This window comes from Gallus gallus, chromosome 3 (genome assembly GCF_016699485.2).
Source record: "Gallus gallus isolate bGalGal1 chromosome 3, bGalGal1.mat.broiler.GRCg7b, whole genome shotgun sequence".
NCBI classification, from domain to species: Eukaryota; Metazoa; Chordata; class Aves; order Galliformes; family Phasianidae; genus Gallus; species Gallus gallus.
The window spans coordinates 4,682,500-4,700,506 of record NC_052534.1 but is presented as its reverse complement, the minus strand read 5'-3'; the positions used below and the strand labels follow the sequence as shown (position 1 = coordinate 4,700,506).

The 18,007-nt window shown below is 41.8% G+C and overlaps 1 protein-coding gene across 3 annotated transcripts in view; it reads right to left on the bottom strand.

Moving 5' to 3' along the window:
- Positions 1–2,760: 2,760 nt before the first annotated feature.
- Positions 2,761–18,007, bottom strand: part of XDH (xanthine dehydrogenase) — a 43,106-nt gene continuing 27,859 nt past the window's right edge. For all 3 annotated transcript variants that reach the window (XM_040696855.2, NM_205127.2, XM_025148548.2), the window contains 14 exons: positions 16,713–16,800; positions 15,982–16,068; positions 14,385–14,576; positions 13,757–13,902; positions 13,088–13,169; positions 12,514–12,609; positions 11,698–11,826; positions 10,663–10,737; positions 9,728–9,780; positions 9,141–9,255; positions 8,430–8,495; positions 6,926–7,114; positions 6,096–6,263; positions 2,761–5,193 (listed from right to left, as the gene is read on the bottom strand). In XM_040696855.2, coding sequence (XP_040552789.1) covers positions 5,143–5,193; positions 6,096–6,263; positions 6,926–7,114; positions 8,430–8,495; positions 9,141–9,255; positions 9,728–9,780; positions 10,663–10,737; positions 11,698–11,826; positions 12,514–12,609; positions 13,088–13,169; positions 13,757–13,902; positions 14,385–14,576; positions 15,982–16,068; positions 16,713–16,800 — 1,537 coding nt within the window. In that variant the 3' untranslated portion in view covers positions 2,761–5,142. The remainder of the gene's footprint in view (positions 5,194–6,095; positions 6,264–6,925; positions 7,115–8,429; positions 8,496–9,140; positions 9,256–9,727; positions 9,781–10,662; positions 10,738–11,697; positions 11,827–12,513; positions 12,610–13,087; positions 13,170–13,756; positions 13,903–14,384; positions 14,577–15,981; positions 16,069–16,712; positions 16,801–18,007) is intronic.

Sequence of the window (18,007 nt, the reverse complement as noted above, 5' to 3'; positions counted from 1 at the left end):
GCTTTGTTGCCCTCCTCTGGACACGCTCCAGGGCCTCGATGTCTTTCTTACAGCAAGAGGCCCAAAACTGGACACAGTACTCAAGGTGCGGCCTCACCAGTGTTGAGTACAGGGGGACAATTACTTCCCTGTTCCTGCTGGCCACACTATTTCTGATACAAGCCAGGATGCCATTGGCCCTCTTGGCCACCTGGGCACACTGCTGGCTCATGTTCAGTCTAGTGTCAGTCAACACCCCCAGGTCCATTTCCTCTACGCAGTCTTCCAGCCACTCAGCCCCAAGCCTGTAGCGTTGCCTGGGGTTATTGTGGCCAAAGTGCAGGACCTGGCATTTGGTCTTGTTGAATCCCATCCCATTGGCTTCAGCCCAGCTATCCAGCCTATCAGATCCCTCGGTAGGGCCTCGCTACCCTCAGGCAGATTGACACTTCCAGCCAGCTTGGTGTCATCTGCAAACTTACTGAGGGTGCACTCAATGCCCTCATCCGCGTCATCAATAAAGACATTGAAGAGGACAGGCCCCAGCACCAACCCCTGGGGAACACCACTCGTGACCGGTCACCAGCTGGATTTTACTCCATTCACCACCACTCCCTGGGCCCGGCCCTCCAGCCAGTTCCTTACCCAGCCAACAGTGTATCTGTCCGAGTCACGGACTGCCAGCTTCCGCAGGAGAATACTGTGGGAGACAGTGTCAAAGGCTTTACTGAGGTCTAGGTAGACTACATCAACAGCCTTTCCCTCATCCACCAGACGGGTCACTAGATGATAGAAGGAGATCACGTTGGTCAAGAAGGTCCAGTCCTTTGTGAACCCATGCTGGCTAGGCCTGATCCCCCAGTTGTCCCGCACATGCTTGTTAGCCTGACCTCGGTGCTGGGGAAGATTATGGAGCAGACTGTCTTGAGGGAGATCAAGCGGAATGTGCGGGACAACTAACCCATTTAAACAAATATCACACATTTTCTCTTTGAAAATGCCACATTTAACAAGAAAATCATGCATTTTCACTCTGAAAATCCCCCATTTAACCCAAAAATCACACAATTTCTCTTCAAAAATCCTTCCTTTAACCTGAAAATTACGCATTTTCTCTGCAAAAATCCCCCTTTAAACCTGAAAATCACACATTTTCTCTACAAATATCCGCCATTTAACGTGAAAAATCAAGCATTTTCTCTACAAACCCCCCCCCCCCCCATAACCGAAAATCATGCATTTCTCTTAAAAAAATCCCCCACTTAGCCCGAAAATCACGCATTTTCTCGTAGAAAATCGCCCATTTAACCCAAAAATCATGCATTTTCTCTACAAAAATCCCCCCAATTAACTGGAAAAATCACACATTTTCATTACAGAAATCCCCCATTTAACAAGAAAATCACACACTTGTTCTCCAAATATCCCATTTAACTGAAAATCACATTTTCTCTTCAAAAATCCCCCATTTAAACCAAAAAATATGCATATTCTCTTAGAAATTACCCCATTTAACTGAAAATCACGCATTTTCTCTTGAAAAAATCCCACATTTAACAAGAAAATCACACATTTTCTCTATGAAAATCCCCCATTAAACAGCAAAAGCATGCAGTTTGATTTTGAAAATCCCCCATTTAACCCAAAAATCGCGCACTCTCTCCAAAAATCCTCCATTTAGCCCAAAAATCAGGCATTATCTCTACAAAAATCCTCCATTTAACTGGAAAATGCATATTTTCTCTTCAAAAATCCACCATTTAACCGAAAACCACGCATTTTCCCTTCAAAAATCCCACATTTAACCTATAAAACACGCGTATTCTCATAAAAAATCCTCCATTCAACTGAAAATCACGCATTTTCTCTTAGAAAATCCTCCATTTAACTGAAAATTCTCTCTTCAAAAATCTGCCATGCAACCAAAAATCATGCATTTTCTCTTCAAAAATCCCATATGTAAACAAAAATCATGCATTTTCTGTTTGAAAATCCCCCATTTAACCCGAAAATCACGCATTTTCTCTTAAAAAATCCTCCATTTAACTGAAAATCACACATTTTCTGTTCAAAAAATCCCCTATTTAACATGAAAAATCACTCATTTTCTTTTTGAAAATCCCTCATTTAACCCAGAAATCACGCATTTTCTCTTTGAAAATCCCCCATTTACCCTGAAAATCATGCATTTTTTCTTCAAAACTCCCCCATTTAACCAAAAATCATGCATTTTCTCTACAAAAATCCTGCATTTAACCTAAAAACCACACATTTTCTCTTCAAAAATCCCCCATTTAACCGAAAATCACACATTTTCTCTTAAGAAATCCCTCCATTTAATCAAATATCACGCATTTTCTCTTCGAAAATCCCCCATTTTACATGATTACATACATGCCACAATTAATTTTTCTTCAGAACTTCCTGGATCTTGTTAGAATTAATTAGTGGGGAAAAAAAACACCATGTGTTCTGCATAAGGGATGGCACTGTAGGCAACACTGCTGTTAGTTACTGCTACCACTTGGATGCAGGCTTATCCAGGTGCGTCTATATGTCAAACAAAGAAAGAACCGTGCTACTGTTCCTATGTAAGCCCAAACATTTTGAGAATTGGCAAAAGATCTTGTGTCAGGGAAACACTGAAAGTCATTGATAGATATTGTGTGAAATACCTTTTGAATTACAAAGTCAAAGGAAGAAGTAAAGCTGTTTCTACATGTCTGTAACACTGTGCAGCCTTTTGTACTCACCCACAGCCCCGTAGAATGCTATGTACCATTTCACAAAATTAGAATTTATTTCCACAGTGTATCTGAAACTCAATTCTGTCACAGACCAGGTTACACATGACAAGATGCGTGTTTATCCTCACCACTCTGCAGCTTGCAAAGGTAGATCCACAGCAGTTCATGCTTGCTGAAGTCCACCCTGCTGAGCCCTGCCCCAGTTTCCCAGTCCCACTCCCATCCTTGCAAAGTTGGCAAGGGCACATGGGGAGAAGAGGGCTGCTCCAGTCATTTAGTCTTTAACTCAAGTACAAAGTTCAGCCTGAGCTGAGGACACAGAGACATTGATTACCTGTCCTCTCCACCATACAGACAAAAAAACCCACCACTTCTGTGCTGTGTTTATTAATATATGCTCACAGCAATGGCACTGAAATCTACCTTCATTTTCAGGCAGACCATTGACTCATGCAATTACTGTGGTGAATCTTGCAGTTGCTTGCTCAGACTCTCATATCAATAGTTGACTGAGTGCTTACACTTACTTTTCTTCTCTTTTGCCTACCGACAAAATATAAACTGTGTACGGAGATTCAAATATATTGTTATGAAGCAGGTTACAAATCTTTTTCCTGCTCTCTGCACAGAGACAGATGGAACTGTTCTTATTTGTACCTGTTGGTGTTGGTAGAACACCCATTTTGCTAACCTAGAAGTGAGAGCAGGAATAGTATTTGAAATAGATGGAACTTCAGACAAGGGACACGTTGCCCTTTTGGCTACAAAAGATGTCTTTCAAATTTTGTAGATTAAAATAAAAAGTCTTCATAAGTGGTTGTTAGACTACAACCCACAACACTTCTAATTCCATATAATGTTTTGTTTTAAAGCAGCAGCATGGCTTTGGAGTCCAGCCTCTGTTTGCCAAAGCCATGAGGGCATGGATAGGTCTTAACAACCCTGTGAAAACTGGCAATTAGAACTGAGAATTACACCTACATATTTCCAAGCTGTATGTCCTGGAGTGCTTCAGAGATTATTTCTACCTAAGTCCTAAGACAGAGGCCAATTTTAAGTAGGACATATGTAAGCAAATTCTCATTCAAGACAATGCAGTTGCATTCTCTTGCATTGTATTTATTGATGGCCCTAGGAGTGCTAACAGGAAAGGGACATTTTCATAGAGTTGTGGGCCAGAGAAAGTTTGCACATGATGAGGAGGTACAGTACATGGCATCATCTAGAGAAAACATGCTGCTGTGTTAAATCTGACAGTGACAAAACCTGCGCAGAAGAATGCCCACCTTTAAATCCAATGCCAAAAAACGCATGCACCCCAAAAACACATCATGAGCTCATCACATAATCAGCACCTTTTTCTGGACAGGCAATCCTTTTCACTAAACATACAAAGTTTCTTTACATTCAGCAAAACTAAGGGTTGTCTTGAAAAGGTGGCAAGGCCATGGAATGAAAGTAAGAGACTGACCCTAGAGAATGCCCAGAGCCAACTCATCCCCCAGCTTTGTCCAGACCCTCACCCCGGCTGGCACACATTCCCATGGGAACAATGGTCAGAACCATTTGATGACTCCAAGATCCTTTCTCTGATGTCCTCTTCTGTTTAAGAGATGAGGGAGAGAAGCGCAGGAAATAGGCTGAACGTGCCAAATGAATCAACCTCTTGCTAGAAGTCTTGGCATCTTGAGTTTTTATCTTTAGTCAGAGAACACAAGCGGCACAAGAACTAAGATTTCATTAAACCTTTGTCATAGACAAAGCAATCCTCATGCAACTTCAGATAAATCAGCTATTGGTCACATTTTAAGGTCTCCCTCTAAACCACCACCATCATATACATGACTTTCATCACAGTAAGCTAACATCAATGTTCTTCCTTATTTTCCTCTGGCGTATATCTAGCGGTTGTGCTGTAGGGTCCAGTCTTCCTCACCTCATGCCTTTTCCCATCACCATTACAGAACTGTTTTTCTGGGTTTAGTGCTTTTAAGTCCTTCTTGGCATAACAGTGCAAAGTGACAAGGTGATAATTCTCTTTCCACAATTTAAAACAAACAAGCAACCCCCAAAACAATAACCATGTTACTTCATACCATCTGGCAGATGGTAAGTAAGAGTGTCTCCCATCTGTGCAACAATTCTAAATGAAATGTAATGCAGCTTTCAACTATACCTGGATAACATCACCTTCCACTTTACTCTTCATTCAAATCTACATCACAGCTATGATCTGGCAGCAAACTCCTCTCTGAGAGGAACAGTGGTTGAGCAATTAAATGTGAAAATTCTATGAATCATGGTAGATGAGTCACATGAACATGGATTTTTTTCTTTCCATTATAGTCCCAGTGCTTTGTGGGCCCTCCATTGTAAGACTGTTTCACGAGGAGAGTTTGCTCCTCCAGCTTTCCTTTTACGCACGCACAGACCATGGCTTAAAGGTCCCTGGCTCAGCAGAAGGGCACTGTGAAGAGGAGAAAAAAATAATTACTGTAAGCAGCAGCAAGAACAAAGGGAGGTTCTGATCTGGGTTCAGATGTTCTCTTTGAGGCAGGTGACTTTGCATCATTGCAGATCTGAGCTGGTATTGAAACAGAGAGCCATCTGTCCCATGGCATTGCATTAGACACTGCGCCTGGCTCTAGCTGAAGGTCAGGCAGTCAGTGCTTCATGTAGACTCTCAAATTCAGTTTGGAGCCCTCCTCCCCATCAGACAGTGATGCAGGTGTTTGGTGAGGAGGACTTTTGCTGTTGACACCAGTAGAGTTCAAGCTGACAAGGACCTGGTGGATGCCCGTGTGAACAGACAGCAAAGTTCTACAAGTCACAGCAGAACTCTGGGCAGGGATCCACTCTGCATGGCTGTCACAGCACTGCGACAGAGAAAGGAGCCCATGAAGAGACGGCAGTGGTGTTAAGTCCTGCACTCCTTCGGGGCAAGCCCAGACCTTCTAATGAGAAATCTGAGATCATAACATTCAGCAGAAGTGAGCATTTCCAGTAACACTTTCTCTTCCTATCCAAGGGAGGCTAATAAATCAGAGTGGGCCTGCAGTGTAGATTCCCTAAGAGATAATGGTCAGGAGCATCAGATCAACTCAGAGCCTTCATTCTACAAACTGCATATGGAAGACGGAGGGATGAAATGCTATTTCAGAGATATTGCCCATCCCTGCCCTAGCAATGCTAGTCTGTACATTAGTCTTTCATCTGATGGTATATTAAGTGAAGGATAAGGCCAATGAAATGAGAAGCAGCTGCTTAAGTACAACCACAGCTTCCCCATACTGCCCTAATCCCAACTCTGGGCACAAGTCTAGCACACTCTGCAGGGTAGACTGGCCAGGGCTATGAAAGCATAGTTACCATTTTTGTGAAGGTGTCCACACAGGCATTGCGGATCCTCTCTGGGGTGGCAGGGCTGTCCAGCCTGAATGGTTCTGTCACACCAGAGTCTTCCCTTGCTGAGTAGATAGCATCTTTGATGGCATAAAACACTGAAGCAGACAGGAACAGAGGCGGCTCTCCCACAGCCTAGACAGAGCACAAGCAAAAATGAGACTGCAGCTCAGAGCAGTCCTAGCCCTGGAAACACCAGTGAGGCTGAGAGAAGGATGAGCAGGTCCTAGATGACAATCACTGTTCCCATTCCTGCTTTGTAACTTCTCAATCTCCTAGATGTGATCAAAAAGGAAAGGCTGCAACAAAACAGTACTTCTCCTGCCAGGTGTGAAACTCAGTCTATCAAGAGATAGGAAATAGCAAGCTAAAACTGCTTCCAGTTTCTCAGGTGTGAACAACTCCCATTCCATTGTAAAAAAGAGACAATATGAAAATATAAGATTTCTAACACAGGAAGACTGCCACAAAGGGAAAAAAGACTAACCTATTTCCATATCCCTTTGGATAGTTCAAAGACTGCAGCAAGGGCAATTCAGGTGAGGCAGTGGTGGGTGGAATGGGCAGAGCACACGATGACCACTTGAGGTCCTTGCAAACCAGCAGGAATGCCTCTCTCAGGGATTACAGAAGGGTTGGACTGGATGGCCTTTAGGGGTCCCTACCAACTCAAACCATTCTATGATTCTACAATACCACAATAACAAAATCAGCTGTTCTGACACGCGCATCATCGTTTTATCATGCATTCATACAGGCCTAGGGCAGTAAGAGGCCTATAGGTCACACAGGCATACCTTGGATGAATAAATTGCCTTGCTGTTGGGGCAGTCACGGAGCAGAGACACGTAAAATTCTGTTGGGATGTCTCCAAATGCTGGGATTTTGTACATCCCAGGCCCTCGCGTGTACAAGTTCCCCTCAGGTGAGTAGCGCAGCTCCTCCATGGTGAAGAGCCCAATGCCTTGGACAAACGCCCCTTCTATCTACAAAAACATCCAAACAAGGTTGTGCTCTTGATTTGTTGTTGCCGTTCTTCCCCACACAAGAGCAAACAGGGACAACTTCAACCACAGTTTTCAGTCCTCCATTCCTTTCTAAATCTCAACTTTTCATCTCTAAACGCTTTTGTTGATTACAGCTTGGTACATATACATATTCATTCCTTCACAGGCAGATTAGCATTGGATGAGTAGTACTTGCTGATAACTCAAAGGACATGAAGAAAATGTATCTGAAAACAAGCTATTTTACATTTTGTGTTTCTATATATATATATATATATTTTTCCTCCAAATTTCAGCACAAATGCTTTCTCAAGTACTGCTTATTCTCAGGTCAGCAACACAGATCAAGCGCAAAAACACTCCCATATTCCTCCAACCATTAAAATCTTCTTTATGTGATTTTTTTCTACCGTAAATCTTAGAAGGAAAAAAAAAATAAAAGCATTCCTTAATACAGCACCATGTGCCTGTGGTCCTGCAGCTATACAGCCTCCTTTCTCTCTTTTTCCCCCAGACCCTCTGCAGCAATCCATGAAGGGACACAGGAAATTGCCCTCTCTTTGACAGGCTCCATATAACCTATCTCTTTCTTCCCAGCCCCAGCCTGAGAATACAAAGGCTCTCTTTCCCCTCAGCCACTTCAAAGAGAACACCTCTTTCAGAAAACGTGTTGCTTTCAAAGTTTCATTTCATCTGTAGCAAACTTGTGTTATGGAAATAAACCCCACAGCAGCATCACTAGAGTTGTACTATACTGACACAGTTAGCAAAGCAGTTGGGTTGTTTTGACTAGGCAAGCATGAGCAAATGCCTAATGATACATCTCAGTGTATCAGATTACCTTGTGTTTACTACCGTCCTTTACTGACTAATAAGCAAGTTAGTCCCTGCCAGGGAATCTTCTTACTGAGAACCCCACACAGCAGTAGCTGGAGGATAGAATCCACTGCCCCACCTCTCAACACAGAATAAATTTCACTAAATTAAACAGGGCTTGATGTTGACAGTCAGACAGGAGTGTAGACATCAACTGCAGGATTTAGTGGATGTATTCCACATAGCAAAAACTGGCCCTGAAGTGAGGTTATTCCACAGTAATAATATTCTTTGGATTCATAATCCTGTGCCTACTGCATAGTTAGCTGTAGGTCAAATTGGTTTTCATAGCCAGCCTAAAGTGGATACTCAATTTAAATTTGCAAAGGCACAAGCTAGAGCAGGTTAATGATCTATCTAGAAAGCTTGAGAGCAAGGATCTTGAATGTGGTGAAATTGGTGAGACTATCTCACTTACCTGCCCTATATCTATGGCTGGGTTCAGACTGGTGCCAACATCCATAACAATGTCTGTGCGGATGTTCTAAGAGGCAGAAACAAAGAATAAATCAGCACGGATGTTGAAAATGGCACACTGTGGTTTCATTTGAGGAAGAGGAATGCATCCACCAGTACCCAACCTTGGCCTGTGTCAAGTTCCGTTCTCCCTGCTATCTTTTAAACCAGTTCATCCCTAAAGCAAAGCAAAGCAGTGTGGTTTCCCCTGGAGATTGATTAGACCCAATCTGTATTAGTCCCAAGCTGCCGGGGTCAGTGCTCTGTACCTGAGCACAACCCACTAATTGGAAGGTCAGATTCTAATGAGTTGTCTTTTCTTCTTCTTCCTTTCTAAAAGATCCCAGGGCTATTTTTAATAATTAACTCAATTCTGATATGTTGGTGTTCCTTTGTGCTAACACACAGCTGCTATCTCTTACATAAGCAAATCCCCTAACTTTCGCAATCATCCAGCCAGCCCCATAACACCCCTGCAGGGCAGATAATTATCATTTTACTATTCTTCCCAGACAGTTGCACCGTGGAACACAGAAGTTAAGAAATTCACTGAAGGTCACACTGGACCAATGACAGCGCCAGGAAGAGGCTGACACCCAGTATTTGCTCTAACTCCCTGTGAATGTTTCCTTTACCCAAACACAGAGGACTATTTCCCTGCTGACCCCCTCACCTTGTGGTCACCTGTCAGGCAATCTATCTCAACCTCGGAGCAGGCAACACCATAACTGAAGTAATGGAATGGCTTCCCTTTGTTCGTTTCAAAGTTGTAGCCAACGTCAGGAATTCTTGATGCAGAGAAAAACAAAATCAGATTTAATTCCCCAGTCAAGAGGAATACAACCACAGTGCAATTTATCAGAGAACTTAATTCACTCATGTTTTATCCCCTCCATCAATCCCACGCAGAAATGAAAAGCATTTAAAAAAAAAAACTATAAATAGAAATTTGATAAAGCTGCCCTATATTCCTAAACCCAACTGAAGCTACTTTAGCCATATTCATTTTCTGATGAATCTCAGGGCTTATGCTGACTTTTATAGACTCATTCACACAAATCCAGTAGCAAATCCTTTGCTTTTGAGTGCAGTTAAACATTTCTTGGAGGTCACTGCAATGTTTCTAGGTAGGAAAGGGCACACAGTCCTGAATTAGAGCAGTAACAGAGGGATTAGGGCTGTAAATCCCCCCAGAATCTCCCTGGATGCAGTCCATGCAGTTGAATAAGAACTGTCTTTGCAGCACGAATATTCACTCACCTATAAAATCCTGTGGCTGACAGACTAATGCAGTTCTCATAGGCGGTTTTAATCTAGCAAAGCGAATAAGAATTTGAAAACAATTATGGTCCAACCAATAATGCCTGAAACATAGCCACCCCAAACACATTTAGAGGAGGACTTGAACAGAAGGTGTCTGGTGACGGAGAGCTGATACTCTACTCAGTGCTAGCAATGCCAAGTGAAATGTCTTCTTGCAGCTGATTCCCCACATCACTTGACCAGCAGCTGCCAAGCAGAGCTGTAAGCCTTGTGTTTTTTTGGCTCTCAGTTAGTCTCAAAGACAAAGGTTAAACTGCCAGTCTCCAATCTTCAGGGTGGCCGGGAGAAGCCCTGTCCTGACAACCAAATCTCTCAGCCAAAGCTCCTCCCCTGAAGTGGAGAACTTGGTTCTGAAAACAATCTGAGAAGCTCACAGCACATCATTATTATCATCTCATTATTGAGGTTACGGAGAAATTGCAGTCAAGGAGCACTGGCTGCTAAGTCAGAGTCATCTTTGTCACAGAATCCTTTCATTACATAAGATTTCTTTCTACCCAGGACTGGAGCCTGATTGCAGAGATGTAAGTAAACACTCCAGACTTCATGTGTTCCCGAGCAGCCTGATCCTAGTCGTTTGCAACCCCACCCAGAGCAGGGGAGGTTGGAACTAGATAACATCTGAGGTCCCTTCCAACCCAAGCCAGTCAGGGATTCCATGGTTTGGTAAGGTTTGTCATAAGGAGGCCCCAGGATCTGTCACAACTGATGCTTAGGAGATTAACCCTTGCGAGCTTTGACTACTTCCCTTGCTCTCTTCCCTCAGACCTCTGTTAGTGAAATGCAGGAGGGTATATCTGCATTCAGGGACTGACAACAAAAACAATCTCTGAGAATGCCCATTTGCCTAGTGACAGATATAGACAGCTTACCCAGTCTTCCCAGGACCCCTTGAGATTAGACTGTTTGATTGGCTCAAGTCTTTTTAAGATGGTCTGACATGCATTCTAAAAACAATAGAGAAAAGCAATATTATAGGGTTTGAAATGTCATTCAGTAGTAGTATTAAGAGCACTTCAAGTCTCAAAGAACCTTCTGTTTAAATCAATATTGATTTAGGACTTTGGCATATCATAAAAAGGAACAAAGTTCACTAGAAAACAGCTCGCAATGTAGAAGAAATGTTGACTGAAAAGAAATTTAAAACAGATCGTGCTGATGGAAGAGAATACCAAATACAACACAGAGCTTTCCAGATCAATATACAAAACATCTTAAATCCCTGTGTTTATACAGTATCTTTACCAAGTTGTAAGGGGTTACCTTAGCATATATTGCAAGATGATCTCATAACACTGGAAACAAATATTCTTGCCAAAATTCAACCTCACTTAAGCTGTGCAGAGAATAAAACCAGCCTACAGTTGAGATAGCTTTCAAGGTTATCTTTCCTTTTTTAACTGGAAAAGTCACATGCCCTGCAAATAGATGCACTGACAACGCTATCCCATGTCAGAGATGATCATGATCGTGCCATTGCTACAGAAGGATATTTGCTCTAAATTTATAAATCTTATCTCTCTTTGGTTCCATAGCACAGGCCACAAACCACCTGCAAGTAATGTTTGCAGCACAATATACTGCTACAGACAAGGTCTCATTAATTACTAAAAAGTTAAGCATTTAAATGGCTGCTTTGTTGTGTTCATTTTGAGTAATCACAAACACTCAATTCCATGACTACAGAAGGACTGGAACAGAAAGTAAAAAAATGACTGGAAAATAAACATGGTCATTCATTATCTGACATCCCCGATAGCTATGGGAGAAGTTATGAGGTATCCCTTGCCTACAAGTCCCTTTTGAAAGCTATGTTCTCCTTAAGCTATAGATAAATACACATCAACTTTTCATCTTCTTGAGTCCCAGCTTACAACCCAATAGCTTAAATAACTTAGGATCAGTACATGAACAGCCATCCCATTGATGTCAGCACTGACAGATGCAGCTGTTGGGGAGGTATTAGGGACAGTGTTTGTGCTGGTCTCACTGATGTAAATTTTGGAGGTAGGGATTCCCAGTGACCTGCTAGCAACCTGTGGAGCAAAGGAAAACAATTGGTAAGTGGCTCTTCTTATACAGGAGCATGTCCACTCACTGTCTACACTGCCAGGGTCCACAATTAAACCTCCACACTCTCCCAGTCCAAAATTTCACCTTTCTTGGGAACTCAGTTGACTTTGTGCTTGAGAACCTACCAGAACATTGTTTTGTTTGTTCTTCACAGGCATTCTGCAAGTACATATGTGGACACTGGCCAGAACAGCAGGCATTCACTGCATTGTTCTCAATTACAAAAGTACCAGTGGATACAGAGCCCTATCAGATTCCCTCTTCATTTCCCTGCTAAAGCAATGTTGTTCTCTTAGGTCTTTTAAACTATGATGGCATGAAGATAGGCACGTACATGTTTGCAATACAACAAATATACACAAAGATATTAACAAGTGATTTTTATCATATGACAATTAATCGCTGTAGAGGCGAGATTACAGCCATAACCTGTATTATCTACACGAGTTAAGATTATGAGAATTCTAATTCTCCTGCTAAAACGTAATAATACTCTAGAAACCTAGTACTGCAGCTGAAACATTTAACAGGAATTATGATTTGTTATCCTAAATGTGCTCAGAGAGGTGGTGTCAATTTGCCTGAGGCAGTACTATAGACAGAGTAATTTCCACAGAAAGTGTCTCATTTGGTTAAGTCCAAACCATTACCTGGATCATTTTGGTGTGAAGTCCTTGACCCATCTCAGTCCCACCATGTGTAAGTAATACAGAGCCATCTGTATATACATGGACCAGAGCTCCAGCCTACAAAAGGGAATGTTAATCAAAGTTTTGTCATAAATGAAGTAATGAAGTACCTAGCAGACTTCATTCATTCTCTCTGTAATTTGTAGCTGTTCTTTGGTGTAACCAAAGGCACTAGTTTACATCTGAAGTGACTTGTTTAGTGTTTCCAACTCAGTAAAAGTTCCAACGACCTTGCAAATCTCAGCCAATATTTCAGTTGGGAAGGCAGGTGAAGTATCCCAAACCTGCCTCTGTTCACTTGAGCTTGCAAACAGCACAGATGGTCCACCAAGTCAGGTTAAACACAGGAATGAAAATGACCATTTTACCAATATATTTTGAAATATACCAATTTATTTTGAAAAGATTCAAAAATCTTTTTCTTAACTTATTTAACTTGCCCAAAATGATCTGGCTTAGTACAAAGAGGAAAGTCTGAGAGAGGCAACATAAATTTAGCTCCTTTATAGGAGCTAAACAAATGACTTTTACAGACCTGATTCAGAAACGGGACAGTGAAGCTGATGCCAAATTTGGTAGGAATAACACACATCCCTCTTTTCTTCCAGCGATTCTGTCTGCAAGGAGAAAACGTTATTCATGAACAAAGTTTTCACTGCATCTCAGTGCCATGCTTCCCTCTGACAGGTTGGGCATCAAAGTAGAAATGAAATATGTGAATGAAATACAGACAGAGTTAACTGGCGATTTTTAAGAAAGAAAGGTTTTGTTTACAGCTCCCTACAAGAAGAAATCTGAATTGAAGATGGCCTCCTAGACATTAAAGAAGCAATTGCTTGGCTATTAGCTAATCAATTGTAAATATAAGCCAACTAAGAAAGATGATACAGCAATGTGAAGTCTACACATATTTTCCTGATAGTCATAAGAAAACTCAAGCAAAGTCTGGGCTCTACAGATCCTTCTCCCCTGCTGCATTTCCCTTACAAAATAACATGATGCTAGGCCCGATTCCTGCCTTATCTAAGATATCAGGTCACTGTGAGGGGCTTCGTCACACAGCAGGCCTGAAGGAGTTCCAAAATAGAAATTTTTAGAAGTCATTCTGCAAATACATGGACTAACGTCATATCACTCAAGTTGCTAAGAGAACTCCAGAAATTTGAAGGTACAACCAGTAATTCCACAGCTTTGGAACACCTACTTGTTGAATTCTTCAATTAGTTTCTTCCTGGCATGATAGTTAGAGCTTGACAAACACTCATCCCAACATCGCCGTAGAGTAAATCCCTCCAGTTTTTGGTTAAAATGAGTCAGGTCTCCTTCATGATACAGGTTGATCTTCCGTACCTTCCCAGAGAGATGTACAAAGGACATGTCAAATTTAATGTTTCAGACTAGGTCCTTTTAAAAAGGATGACATCAAAAGCACATTGATTCCTAGACTTTACTCCTCTGTTCACTCTACAGAGCAATAGAATTAACAGATAAAAATCTGTTTAAGGAAAAATGGGACATAAGTCTTTAAAGCTGGAAATATTCAAGAGATTCTTTAGTATATCGTTAATTAGATTAAGACACCTAGTGCCTTTGGTCTTTTCCTGACTATCTATTCTTAAAACAGGTATTTCAAAACTGAGGGGAATTTAAGGAAGCAGAAGATTATCCCTGCTTTAATGGGATAGTCATAGAGAAAGTCTGAGATTCTGCAAAGTGTTTATGAAAAAAATGAAGCAAAAGTTCTTATGCTCCAGAATTTTCTGCAACTGTATTCAATTTTCAGATCTAGTTCAAAGGCAGCACTGCCCTGAAATGTGTCAGTGGATCTGTACCTCCTCAGGTGGTAGGCCACACTTCCGAGCAAGGTCACTCATCCAGCACTCAGCAATCATCATTCCTTGGGGACCTCCAAAGCCACGGAAGGCTGTGTTGGAAGACAAGTTGGTCTTGCATATAAAGCCCATGCTGCTGACATTGGGGATGTTGTAGGAGTTATCCAAATGTAACAGGGCTCTATCCATGACCTGGTGAAGAGAAGTGATGGAGGTGCGCAAATTTTACATGAACCACACATCAGACTTCTAACTAACCACCAAAGCTAGCCTGGAAAATCTGAAGATAATTTACAACAACGGACACTTTCTTTTCCATCCCACATGTCCACAGTCAACGCAGATGAGCAGTGAGGTATACCAGTTATACCTTCCCATTTGCAACGTAGCATCAAAGCAATATGCTTAAGGAAAGGAGAATGAAAAAGCACACTTTTCTATTGACACTTAGGACCTCGGAACAGATTAAGCTTCCAGGTTGTTTGGATCTGGGCTCTACCTGGGCCAAACAGCTTTCAGGTGGATAATGGCATATAAAAGCATCAGAAGCTTCTATTAATTATACTAAGTAACTCCTTCGTAGGAAAGAGGTCTTGGTGATATCAAGTGACTATGGGAATAAGGTCAAATATACGAAATACAGATACAACAAAACCACAAAACTCCAGATCTTTGTCCACCAATTGCCCAGACTAGGAAATGGCCAGATCCTTCTGGCTTGTGTTCCCAGATTTCTCTTCCAACAGGAACACAATGCAGAGACTATGCACATCTCATACTTATTTCACAGTAGATCACATCCCAGTTTCCTGATTCAAACACAGTCAAATAGACATTGCACACATACGCACTCCCAACTAGGTCCATATTTAATACGAAGACATATGCCTGACATTCCTCTTTGTATAACATGAAGCACATTGCTAGCATCAAATGTAATGCCTGTACTTGCAGTCTTCTCACACTGAAATGGATTCATTTTCACAGAAAATTATCAAGGTCTCAGTGGACTTAAGAAGGAGAGCTAGAGTGTGCATGATTTACATTAGGCTATTGGGTTGGATACTCGCAGAACAGAAAAGGAAATGTTTCTGTTCCCCAATACAAAAAGCCTTGAAGAAAAATTCAGGACCCAGGCTCACCCTTCTGAACTCCAACATTAAGCTTCTGCTAGCTTTAGCCACTCCTCAACCACCTTGTTGATTCAGGCACCCTGCCACGATCAAACTATTGACTTGGACATATTTTATTTGAGGAAACTGGTTTTCCCCACAGCTAGGAGACTATCAGCCACTTTGTGTTGTACAGTAAGTTTCCCATCACAGCCCTCTGTAATACAAAGCTAACATCCTTGACCTTTTTAACTTAGACAAGTTATTAAAACATCAGTATCAACTATGTGGCACATGGAAGGACAGGCCAGTTGACTCAGAAAGCAGTCGTAGAAGATAAAAGCATCAAGAACTGTTTTCAGTCACATCGGAGAGCAGGATGTTAAAGCATTGCTGTATACAAAAGTCCTGAAGGCAGAGCAAAAGATTATGCAGGGAAACACACCTTCTGCCTAGTAATCTATCAAACAATTTATTTTACTTACACCATGAGAGAGGTCTGCAGAGTTGCCCCCATTGCTGTAGTATGAGACTTCCAAACTCTTGATTTTTCCATTCTTCATGAAACCAACCTGTCGAGAGAGTTTCCTCAGTAATGTTCTTTCTACAAAACATTGTTTCCTGCTTTCCTTCAAAAACTGAATAAACCTCCTGAAGACAGAAAGTTGACAGTCTTCTGCTGTAGCACAGGACAAGCATACATAGTAAATGAGGATGCTTCCCAGAAAGGTGTCCGTGCATGCATCTTAATCATGATCCAGAAAACTCTTCTAAAACGGATGCTGACCCTTTATCACAGTCATACTTTCCTTAACTGTCTTGCTTTGAAAAATGAGAGCAGTTGGATTGAAAAGGGTACAGCAGAAAGGAGGTTAACAAAATTATAATTAGTATAATACTGTAAACAAATAGAGAGCCATCTAAGATCAAAGCAATTGTCAACAGGAGCAGGGTTGCGGATGGAGGAAGATGAAGTATTCATACTGAAGTCACAAGAAGAGAACCACCCAAGTCAGAAGAACTACAGGAAGTAGAACTGCACAAGCCAAAAGATCTTTAATGGGATGAATGCCATAACCCAGCTGAACGGATCCATTTGAAGCGGGGAATATCAGCAGTGAAACAACCAGAGCAGCAACTTTATCACTGTATCTTACTATTCACTGACATTTCAAAATGCTAAGACACCATGCATTCATTTTGTTTGTATGCATACCTTGTACCTCCCCAGGAAAGGATGTCTCCCACCACTTATCAGCATGTCCTCATCTCGATCCAACATGCACCTTACGGGTCGGCCAGTTCTGTTAAAGGATACATCTATCAGGCAAACCCTGAACTGCACAATACAGCTCTTACAGAAACATATTCATCTTTTCAGTGTTTTTCTAGAGTGGCAGTGGTGGCATAAGTTGGGGATAACTTGCCTGGACTGTGCATCTTTCTCTCTCAAAAAAAAAAAGTTAGATTGAAGAGAGAAAGAAAGGCTCAAATACAGACCTTTAGGGTTGGGACCTGCAGTTGAAAACACCTGTGGAGGCTCCTACATGAAGAAGGAACAATAGTTTCATACAGAGGCAGATACTAAAAAAGTGAGAAGTGACTTCTTAATGACACGGGGGAATGGTTTTAAACTAAGATGAGGTTGAATATTAGGAGGAAGTTTTTCACCCAGAGGTTGGTGACGCACTGAACAGGTTGCCCAAGGAGGCTGTGGATGCCCCATCCCTGGAGGCATTCAAGGCCAGGCTGGATGTGGCTCTGGGCAGCCTGGTCTGGTGGTTGGCAACCCTGCACATAACAGGGGGGTTGAAACAAGATGAGCATTGTAGTCCTTTTCAACCCAGGCCATTCTGTAGTTCTATGAAATCACTGTTTTCTATACTATTTCTCAAGGCACTCTCTTCTCTTTTCTAGGGAAAACTGCATGAGTCATGTAATAATGCTAAGTACTAACTAGCCTTCAATTTGACCTTGCAACCCCAGTTGCTTATTTGTTATCCAAGGAGGGTAGGAGAAACTCCTCATTTTCAAGCAATTCTGCTTTCCCCATACCTCTCCTTACTGTAAATAATGTCAAGGGAACATCATAGATATGATTCTATAAGCTCTAAGATATAAAACAGTGGTGGTTTGACTGACATTTTAAAAAATGAATGTGTATTACTGATTGTTTTTTAAAAAAAAAAGAAGGTTTGCTCAGAACAGGAAAAACAATGCTGCTTTAAGTACAGGAGCTTCATTCTGGCTATGCTCCTCTGAAGGTATTCAGTGCACAAATGCCATCTTGGAGGCCATGTTTGCTGGCAACTACAAAAAGTTGCACAGTTAAAGATGGCCCCATATCAAAACTCCAGAAGCACAATGACAACCTGTGCTTCAGAAACACAGGCACATTCCCTGGTCTTTTAGGAATTTGAAAAGCGGGAGGTTCTGCTCAGAGACCTCCCCTTCCCCTTCTTACGTAAGAGCTGAGAAATAGTGTTGTATAGTTGACATAGTAGGGGTGTA